The following is a 10,563-nucleotide window of genomic DNA, read 5'->3' as shown; positions in this document are numbered from 1 at the left end:
CATCACGCTTGCACCTCAATCCTGCTGGCCTTCATCCTGGTTGTCAGGTTCACCACCATCCAAACCTTACAGATGCTTTTTGCACTGACTGACTGCAACAAGGTTTTTGGTGTTACCATCAGTTGATAATATAAAGGTGAAACGTGAAAGCTTTCATTAGCTATGCAAACTGAATCACTGTAACAACTATTGATTGAAACAAGCATTTAGTCATCAAACACTGCAGATCATTATTTTCAGCATCACTCTGAAATGTGAGATCCATCTTTATCCTGTGATTTCACTTCTTTTTCTCAGGGGCCCTCAACCCCTACCGGCTTTATTTTGGGAAGTTTCCATTTGTTTCTGTGACCTGACATCATTAGTGTTGTTTGTCAGATGCAAAGCTTTAATTAAAGCGCAGCTATCAGGGACAATAATTAAACACAAGACAGTCTGGTTTAGAGAAGAAAGGGGGGGTTGGGGGGGGGGCTCTATGGCTGTCTCTTCCTCTGGCTTTTTGTCAAAACAAAACCAATGGCAAGAATGTGATAAAAGCATCGAGGAGGGGATGTGATAGCACACAAAAGGTGTCAGGTTGTGTTTTGGCAATGAAGAATATTCATTTGTGTCTCTAGTTGAAAGGCAGCAGAGATAAGCAGGCTTAAAACAATTCAGGCAGAAGGAAGGAGGGGTCAGGAATGAGTGGAAAGAAGGAGAGAGACACATAAAAAGAAATACAGATACAAAGATGGAGAGAGAGGCAGGAGACTGCCCCAGATGATAGTGTGGTCAGGATCATTACAGGAATATAAATAAAAAAAGTACCTCGCTGATCTTGGTTGTTGTGACTGGACTTGGCAGTAAACAAATACCTTTCAAGTGAGTCTTGACTGACTAGTCTTTCATGTTTGCCGAGCTCTGTAAAAACCATGTCAGGCTAGCAGTCATGTTGGATCAGATATGCTGTAAATATGAGTTTCCCGTCGGGGTAAAAACAGCCTTACAGTAATCACAAACACGACACAGTCATTTTTTTCCTGCCCCCTCCCCCCCTGAAATCTTCTTAAATTGCAGAAAGTGTGCCAGAGACTTTTGTCGGTACACTCCCTCAAAGCTCGTAGTGGAAACAAGGAGGTGGAGGATTGTATCGCTACGTTGTGACACTACACTTGGAGCTGTCTTCAAAGAGTGTGAAGAGAAGGAATTCAGAGACGGGATGAAAGGAGGAGGATGATATCCGTGTCAGTGCCAGCGTGGCCGTTATGATCAATGTCCAAATCGTTGTTTGATGAAGAATTCCATTTGCCTGCCTCTTTTCATCACAGCGTGCCACGAGCTAATGCACACATTCACACACGTGTGCAGCAGTTAAATCAGTGAAATCAGTCCGCGTCAAAAGCTGAATACATAACAAATGATTAATAAATGAGTTTCATAATTAGACAGGTGAAAACTCGAGCTCTTGTTCCACTGTGCCAAAGCTGCAAATTGCTCTTCTGTGGGACATTTTTTATTTCATTTTACACACACATGAGGATGACGACGGTGCTGTGGGTCAAAGGCAAATTGAAGGCCTGGGGTGGAGGAATTGAATTTGTAATTGAATTGTCAATATCAATTTCATGGAACAATTTGAAGAGAGGACTGAGAGCTGCTGGGGGTGTGGCATCACAGAAATGAGAAGTGACTAGAGGCCAAAAAGAGGTGCAGGGTGGGACGGAGGAGGAGATGAAGAGGAGGGGCAGGGGGAAGACAGGCTATTAGAGATGGGACAGTTTAACAGAAGCATCTAAAGTTGGCTTCCATTATTCCAGAGCAGATTGGGTTGCACCATGTCATTGCCTCATTCCTTGCAGCAGGTTATGTTCTCGGCGTAGACCTGGCCTAAAAAAAAAAAGTACTGAGGGGAAATTTATTTGGAGGATACTTAAGAAGAGTCTGTTACTCAGTTGTTCTTATTATCAATTCCCTGTCATTCATGTCGTGGCGAGATAACTTTTCCCTGGGAGGGAATCAAAAACTTTGGAAACAAATTAAAAGAGTCGGAGCTGTGGTGATGAGATACATAATATTTTACGCTGGATTAGAGTTTAATCCACGGTTAATCCCCTGAGAAAGGTAAATAGCTAAATGTCAGCTAGTATCCTGTTAAAACATGCAAATTACAACAGCCCTCCTCTGTTTCCCCACTTAGCCAATCTCCCCTGTTTTCACCCCTATATATCTGCAGCTATTAAATTTTTTATTGTTTCATTATGTACCTCAAAGTTGAAATAATAGAAGTTGCAGCTGCAAGCTGGCGAACCTTGTAAACAGTGACAAAAAACACCAAAGAAAAGCAAGCGTTGCTTTCATAGTCTCTGCAATTTCCATTTTTATTGGTGCATCATATGCTAATGTCGGAACAGAAGAGCTGCAATTTATTCTCATAGCAGGCCGTTATTTTCATGAACATGAATAATTACAGAACATAAAAAGCCTGGTCTCATTTGAAAAGTCAAAATATATTTCTCTGGGCTTTATTAAGACTTAATGAAATAATCATGTCAGTTAACAGATTTATTACTGTGGTGCATTACCTTGAAGGGATTGGGTAGCATGGGTATTAGATTCATATACCTTTTTTTTTTTTTTTACACAGTGCTTTTAGAATTGAGAACTAAACTCATTTAATTCAAAACCATCTGGGGATATGTGAACTGTAGTACAATTTTCTGCCACCTCTTAATCATTTTGTCATTATCACTATTAATGTTAATATTCTCCCCCCTCCCTCTCGCTCTTTCTCTCTCACTCTCTCTCTCTCTGTTATATATAGGCCTTCTGACTGAGAGGGAGTGCCTCCTCATCTGTGTTGTCAAGACGTACGGTTGTCGGAGGCCATGAGTAGCTGCTGGGGTGACAGTCTCCAAAACCCGTTGATGTGGAACACCTAAAATGGGGACAGGACTTTCTGCCATGCTGCAAGCTCAGCTCTAATCACCGTGAAGACGTCCTTCCGCTCACCTTTCTCTCTACCTACTTCGATTTGGCCTGCTTGCGCCTGACCTGCAGCCCTCTCTGATTTGAAACCGCTACTCGCTGCCTTCCTCCCTGCAACTCCTTTTTTTTCCGTCTTTTCTACTGAGGCAACCTCAAACACTCTTTATCCAAACTATGGCCAGCAGACTCCGTTTTTCCTCCCTGCCTCCCTCCCTGTGTCTGTCCCTCCTGCTTCCTGCACTGTTGCTCCTCCGCCTGCCTGGCGAGGTGAAAGGGGACTGCTGGCTGATAGAGGGGGATAAAGGCTACGTTTGGCTGGCTATCTGCAGTCAGAACCAGCCTCCATACGAGACCATCCCCCAGCACATCAACAGCACGGTCAGTATGAACCTATCTATCTGTAGGCCTTTTACACCACCACCTCTGTAAAACCGGATGCCTCCATGCACTTTCAACTATGATGGTGTCGGCTAAATTAATCATGACAGTGACTTCTGCTAAGCTATAGGTGAATCTAACCTTCTCTCCACTCAGTATAATGCTTGTGGTTTATTGTGATTACATTTTGGTTGGATTGATAATGTAATTTAATAATTTTTAGATAATAAAAATGCACATTGCATATTCAAAAGTTACATTTATGTGTCCAATGGAGGTGGCAATACTAGTAGTAATGGCTAAATTGCTACGTGGCTGTGATGATGTTAGTGAGAAAGAAGAGACCAAAACAAACAGTCGGTTTTTGTAATTTCTGGCTACGTATCTCTTATTGGCTGACAGCCAAATGTGTGTATAAATAGAGCTGTAGCCCTTTACTCCTTAAATGAGTCATTGTGACATCACTACACTCAAAGAAACATCTCACTAGAGCAAGAGCTGCAACATATTCTAAATCTAAATCCCATACATCTCCAACATGCTCAGACAACTTTAATCAGCTAATGTTTTGTGCTAATGCTAATCATTTATGTGCCGGCTCAATGTTGTCTACATTTTAAACTATTACTTCCAAGTATTTCAATTAGTGTAACCATCTGCAATTTGCAGCATAAATGATGTAAAACTGGAAAACTTTAGATAATTTATTTAAGCACCCAACGGTAATGTTAACACGCAACTGCATTCCACTCGTAGCATCAACATCTACCTCTGCGTGATATCTCAGGAGGGATCCATAGCTGCTTGCAAGCAGGGCTGTGATTAACTATACACAAATTTTGATCAGATGTATAATTGGGGAAAGTGCTCATTAGGTAGCAAACTTGGACATGTAGAGGTGCAATATGCTCTTGGCAGATAATTTATTTTTTGGCGAGGAGTGTCCTCCTCTATGGCTGCCAGAAGGTGCAATACATCACCTGAAAGTCATCCACTCTCTTGTCTCCCTTAGGTTCACGACCTGAGGCTGAATGAGAACAAACTGAAGGCTGTGCTCTTTATCTCCATGTATCGCTTCACAAACCTCACTGACCTCAATCTAACCAAGAATGAGATCAGCTACATCGAGGACGGGGCCTTTGCTGGACAGGCTAACCTACAGGTCTGCAAGGACACAACTCTGTTTTTATGTTTTTGTTTATCTCTAATATGAAGTTGTTGATCCTCCATTTACATTTCCTTAGTTGTATATAAAGTAAAAGGTGAGGAATTCAACAAAAGTGTTCCCTCTACAGCCATCTTTTTAAATTGTTCTCATACGTTCATACAAATGTGTTTGAATAATTTGTGTTGTGTTTGTGCTATAAATTTTAATTTTCTATTTAGTATACCTTGCTAAATGAGGGTGGTCATCCATCAACCAAAAACTCTGTGCTTTTATTGCTCTCCTGCAGTAAGCGTATTGTCCCAACTCAGTGACGAGGCATTCAGTTGACCAATGGTGGAAATATGATCACCCATTCACTCAGTCAGTCAGTCAGTCAGTCAGTCAGGGACATTCCAGATTACAGAGCTGGCCAAACTGTTGTGGTCCAGCCAAAAACATCTACTGAATCACTGACGGCCTTGTTGTATCATGTTTTTTTAAAAAGTTCAAAGGGCTACTCTCTCTATCTGTCTCAGGTTCTCCAGTTGGGCTACAACAAGCTGACCAACCTGACTGAGGGCATGTTAAGAGGCCTGGGTCGAATGCAGTGCCTCTTCTTGCAACACAATCTCATTGAGGTTATTGCCACCAACGCCTTCTGGGAGTGCCCCAGCCTCAGCAGCCTGGACTTATCTTCCAATAAATTGGCGCGTCTCGACCCGTCTACCTTCACGGTCCTCAACAGGCTGATGGTATGTGAACTAGCAGGAAACCCGTTCCACTGTGGCTGTGAACTCTACAGTTTTCTCTCCTGGCTGGAGGCATTTAACAATGTCACCCACACCTATGACCGCCTCCAGTGCGAAACCCCTGCGGAAATGAACGGTTATCCACTCCTGAGCCCGCTGCCCGGACACGGACGAAATGCCCTCTACAAACTTGTATCCAAGTGTCACGAAGGTGCGATAGGGATGACCTCCCAGATACCAGATCAAGATCAAGGCTCAGGGATGGGTCTTGACAACCCAGACCAAGGTCTTTACCACCAGCCAACCATATCGTCCACTGCTGACCCCACCTATAACCATCAGATTTCTATGAAGCTTCAAACTGTCTCCCTCTACACCGCTTCGCTAATGGTGCAAATCCCACGACCGTACAGTAAGATGTACATACTTTCCCAGTACAATCTCACTTTTGTTGCAGACATTATGCCCCTTAAAAACAAGAAGGAGATCATCCCTTTGGACAAGCTGAAACCGCACACCAACTACACCTTTTGTGTGGCGTCTATGAGCAAATCTCAACGCTACAACCACACCTGTCTGTCCTTTACCACACGAGCCATGGGGCCAGAGGACCAGCGAACGAATCAATCCACAACTACCCACTACATCATGACTATCCTGGGATGTCTGTTTGGCATGGTCATTGTGCTTGGATTCGTCTATTACTGTCTCAGACGGCGACGTATCCAGGAAGAGAAGGAGAAAGCTATAAGCGTGAAGAAAACTATTTTGGAGATGAGGTACTAGACAAGTTTTTTAAGTTAGGTTATAGTTTAGTTTGTTAATAAAAGTCTTAAGGACCACGTTCCAAACCTTATTCATGGCAATGAATTATTCAATAGCCATTACATAGATACTGACTGCAGCCACAACAGAAATGACAACCATTATGTGTGTCCTTTGGGTGTAATTGAATTCTTTGAAACAATTCGTGCTATGGTTTGGCTTCACTGCTTTGATTTGCTTTGAATTCTGGAAAAGCCTAATTTTTACTTACTACAAACAACAGAATAATTTTTCCCACCATACCCTTTATTGAGGTTTTGCACGATTCTATTTTTCAGAATTTCTTTGAGCTTTAATTAAAACAGCAAGGATTCCGTCATACCACAGCATCACTGAGAGGACATATTAAATCTAATTAACTTTGATGTCCAAAATATGACAACAGAAAATAAAATGAAATGTATTGCTTATTCTAAAGTAAATGTGTAATTCCCCAGGTATGGCCCAGAGGCAGCTGCGGCAGTGACCAATGACCCAGGTGCCATGCAGCGTCTCCAGGAGCAGGCACACCACCCGCACCATCATTCAGGAGGGTCAGGAGGCAAGCTGCCCCACTCTGCCTCCTCTAGCACAGGCATGCTCCACGGCTCAGCCAACACCAGTTCTTCCCGTCTCTCCACCTTGCCGCAGGTAGAAAAAATGGCCACTGCCTTCTCTGAGGCAATGGGCAGCAAGGGCAACTATATGGATGTGAGGACGGCGGGAGTGACAGGGGAAGGCAGGGAGGGAGGGGTGGCAGCTGGAGGAGTAGGCGTAGGAGGGGAAGTAGTTGTGGATATGCGAGGTGGGGCTGAGAATGGGACGGAGGCTGGGGAGGATTCGGATGACGATGGCCGTGGCTCAGCATCAGAGATCTCCACCATCGCCAAGGAGGTGGACAAGGTGAACCAGATCATCAACAACTGCATTGATGCCCTGAAGCTGGATGCCTCTGCTAATGTTGTGACCACAGCTGACAATGCTAACTCTGTGTCCTCCTCCCAGCCTCCAGCTTGCATCACGTCCCTCCCCCGCAACCTCCTGCCCCTCTCTCCAGGCCACCCCGGAGATCAGATCATGGCCTCCTCTCCAAAGGTGCATCCAAAGTCTCACCCCCAGCCTCACCCTCAGCCTCATCCTCAGCCTCATCCTCAGCCACATCCTCAACAACATCCTCAGCCACATCCTCAGTTGCATCAGCCGCCTCATCCACCCTCTATGGCCCCAGTGCCCCTGGTCATGCCCCTGTCTGAGCGGCCGGGTATCAGCGGTGGGGGGTTCCTCTCCCCTCCTTACCGTGACCCACCCCCAGCCAATGCAGTGCGGCCCCTTCAGAGACAGTTGAGCGCTGACACTGCTGTGGTGAAGAACCGCTGTGGGGCCCCTCCTGTGGGATCTGTCAAGAGCACCAGGGTGTTCAGTGTGGATATCCCTGAGCAGCGTAGTGATCCTCCCAAGTACCCAACAGAAAAGAGCAGCCCTGTGGGTTGTGCTGGAGGGGGTGGAAGTGGAGGAGGTGGTGGAATAGGGGGCTGCAATGGGAATGGAATGGGAAACATAAATGGTGGCGGGGTGAGCTTGAATGGGAGTGGGATGGGATGTAATAATGGGAGTGGAGGTGGAGTGGTTGGTCCTGGACAGCAACAGCACCACTTGGAGGTTCAGCCAGACTACCATAGCTCTGAGCACCGCCACTCCTTTCCTGCACTCTACTATGAGGGCGGCAACGAATCCCCTTCACCAGCCCAAAAGGCCTCATTCCTCAAGCCACTGGGGCGCACTAAGAGGGATGCCACAGCCGCCTACTCCCAGCTCTCACCTTCTCGTCACCACAACTACAACTCTGGCTACTCCTCCAGTCCAGAGTATTCATCTGAGAGCACACTGCGGATCTGGGAGCGATTCCGGCCTTACAAGAAAAGCCCCAGAGAGGAAGCATCCTATATAGCGGCAGGACATGCCCTGCGTAAGAAGGTGCAGTTTGCCAAGGACGAGGACCTTCACGACATTTTGGACTACTGGAAGGGAGTTTCTGCCCAGCAGAAGCTGTGAGATGAAGAAGCAAAGTCAGATTCCATAAGGGAGATTGAAAAGTTGGATGCCAACAGCAGACTAATGAAGGGAATAGATGTTAATGTAGCAAGAGGATGACGTGTCCGATGACATGGATCACATGGATCTGCAGGATCCAGAGTTAAAGAGGTTTTCTCTCTGGGTGATTTTTCTGGAATTGGTTCTCTGATAATTCATTGACATTTTAAGAGGTTGTTTCTGATGTTGGCTGTTTTCACCACAATACAGAGTGATAATTAACAAGAATCAAGCTGTTCACCAGACTGCCTCATACTGGGCACTTTGGTCCTCACAGGCTTCTATAGACCCGCTGAATCCCCACTAATGAGCAAAGCAAAGGTGGTGATAAGCAAGTGTCTTCTACCTCATTACTGGCACACTGTAGCTCAGCTATCTCACCAGAAGCAGCCCCATTCATGACTTAAGCCCCGTCCCTCTTTTCTCTAATCCCATCAAACCACCATTCACAAAACAATCATTCCACGGCACAGCCAACACCTGCTCTCCTATAGAAGCATCATTTAGGGAGATAATGAGGGAGCAGGATGAGGAATTAGGTGCGTTTGTTTTAGAATAGCCTGAATCTCCCTCTTTGGGGAAGACATTAAGTGATACTTATCAGGCTAATTGTTCTTCCTGGCAATTAGCCAGCATAAGAGTAGGTCGGGGGAGGCTGTCTGTTGAGCATGCTTATCGATTCGAAACACCTAACTACATATGTTCAATCGTGTGTGGGCATGTGGGAGAGTAGGGTTGTGGTTGGGGCTGAGTCGTCCATTATTCTCAGTCTGCTCTATGGTAGCAAAGTGAATAGCTTAGTGGAGATGCTTTGCATATAGATAACAACCCAGTTGGGGAGTTGTGTCCGTATATATGTGTATGCATACATTAATGTGTGTGTTTTGCCCAGCCTGTCTATCTCGATAGCATGAAGTAAACCTTCTCAAGACCAGCAGACATTTTTTTGTCTGCTACAGCCCATTTCTCATTTAAAGGTGTAGCATATTTCTTGTGATAAGGGAAGCTTATGTAGTATAAATTTACATTTCAATAGTGTGAGTCGTGCAGAAATTACTTTAGGGTAGGTTATGCAGGTTAGCAAGACAGGTGTTGGCTCCTATATTAAAGAACCTCAGTAATCACATTTAGTAATAAAAGCAGTTTGAGTGCAGGTTAGAGGTTTACAGTGGCTGCATCTCATTTTTGAACATGCCAGTGTTGAGGCGACAAGATAGAGTTCAGAGTATTTTCAGGTGGAGATGGATCAGCTCAAGGCGAGGCGGCGTAAACTTAAAATATGTCAAATCCTCCCCGCACTACACAGTGAGATAAAACGGATGGCAAGAGGAAGTGAAGGCCTGAGGGATATACTCTGCCTCAGTCTGGATGACTCTCCACTCAGTATATATATGACCCTGCTCTGCTCTGAGCGGGAGCTTGCTATGGACCAAAGTGCCCTTGGGAGGTATGATTCCACAAGTTTCTTTTTTCTGTTCTGTTCCAAAGTTGTTAATGGAGCATGAGGTTGTTCCAACGAGCAAGAAAGTAACTTTTTGTTCATTTTTATTCAGAATTGGGTTTGAATTTCTGGGTGTTATATAATGAAATCTGTTGAAACAAATAGGAGCAAGGCTTGGTACATACATGAAACACATGCTGATAATTGTAACTGTGCAAATCTTCATGCTCCATATAAATTATCTTAACGCTCTCCTCCTGCATCAGCATCCATGCTGTCGAAATATTAATTTCACCATCGTCTTTATTTCTTTTTCTGCCCACTCTTTCTCGCCTCACCACTGACACCCTGACCTCTCTTTCTCTGCTGTGATACATCTCAATTGAAACGCTATAAATTCCCTTTTAAAATGTCTAATTAAGTCATTCTCCTCCGTTTTTTTTTTACTCTGCCCGCCACCTCTGTCCAACTTAATGGGGTAAATTAATGAGTAATTTGCGGAGGTTGATGTCGTACCATCATCGGAGGTCAGAAGAGTGTGCTGATATTATTAACTCTGCCAGACTGGGAACCTGATTGAAATTAATGGTGGCTGCCTTCGTCTGCCTATCTTTCTTTCTTTCTTTTTTTTTTGTCCCTGCCTCCCTCATCACCGTGTCCTCAAACAAACAGTCTGGATATACTATGGTCAGATTTATGCTTCACTATGACTGTGCAGGTTATGAGCAGGCCAAGGTGAGCCAGTCTGGGATCTAACCACCTCCTGGGTGTTATTCTTCCTCTTTTTTTGAGTCTGATCGGTCGGGAAGGACCAGTCTGTCAGGCCCGGAAGTTATGCATTCCTATTAGATTTTCCACTGGTTTAACCCTGATGTCATCGTTTTGACAGGACTTGAATTCACTCGCTATTTGAAGTGCGAGTTTGATGGGGAAAGTGAGAGCGGAGTGTGGCGAATACTCTTTCACCTATAATGACCTCTTGTCTACAG

General features: G+C 44.8%; 1 protein-coding gene across 3 annotated transcripts; it reads left to right on the top strand.

Moving 5' to 3' along the window:
• The first annotated feature begins 2,820 nt into the window (after nucleotides 1–2,820).
• Nucleotides 2,821–9,826, top strand: LOC111657946 (protein phosphatase 1 regulatory subunit 29-like). Of its 3 annotated transcripts, XM_087175154.1 has the most exons (6): nucleotides 2,821–3,342; nucleotides 4,355–4,504; nucleotides 5,026–6,017; nucleotides 6,501–7,137; nucleotides 7,243–7,606; nucleotides 7,661–9,826. In XM_087175154.1, the coding sequence occupies exons 1-6, from the start codon at nucleotides 3,139–3,141 to the stop codon at nucleotides 8,092–8,094; spliced, it is 2,781 nt and encodes a 926-aa protein (XP_087031280.1). In that variant the 5' UTR covers nucleotides 2,821–3,138; the 3' UTR covers nucleotides 8,095–9,826. The 3 variants fall into 3 exon arrangements, with proteins under 3 accessions (XP_087031280.1, XP_023266064.1, XP_087031279.1); XM_023410296.2 differs by having other exon boundaries at nucleotides 7,243–9,826; XM_087175153.1 differs by having other exon boundaries at nucleotides 6,501–9,826.
• The last annotated feature ends 737 nt before the right edge of the window (nucleotides 9,827–10,563 follow it).

Source organism: Seriola lalandi, unplaced genomic scaffold (genome assembly GCF_002814215.2).
Source record: "Seriola lalandi dorsalis isolate HSWRI2012SDOR001 ecotype SW California unplaced genomic scaffold, Sedor1 jcf7180002054421, whole genome shotgun sequence".
NCBI classification, from domain to species: Eukaryota; Metazoa; Chordata; class Actinopteri; order Carangiformes; family Carangidae; genus Seriola; species Seriola lalandi.
The sequence above is the reverse complement of the archived record's forward strand: the minus strand, read 5'-3'. Positions and strand labels throughout refer to the sequence as shown.

Excerpts from the sequence above, each read along its gene's own strand:
- LOC111657946 (XM_087175153.1), top strand. The coding sequence starts at position 3,139 with ATGGCCAGCAGACTCCGTTTTTCCTCCCTGCCTCCCTCCCTGTGTCTG. Across the intron at positions 3,343-4,354 it reads CCCAGCACATCAACAGCACG|GTTCACGACCTGAGGCTGAA; the intron begins GTCAGTATGAAC and ends TGTCTCCCTTAG. Across the intron at positions 4,505-5,025 it reads CTGGACAGGCTAACCTACAG|GTTCTCCAGTTGGGCTACAA; the intron begins GTCTGCAAGGAC and ends TATCTGTCTCAG.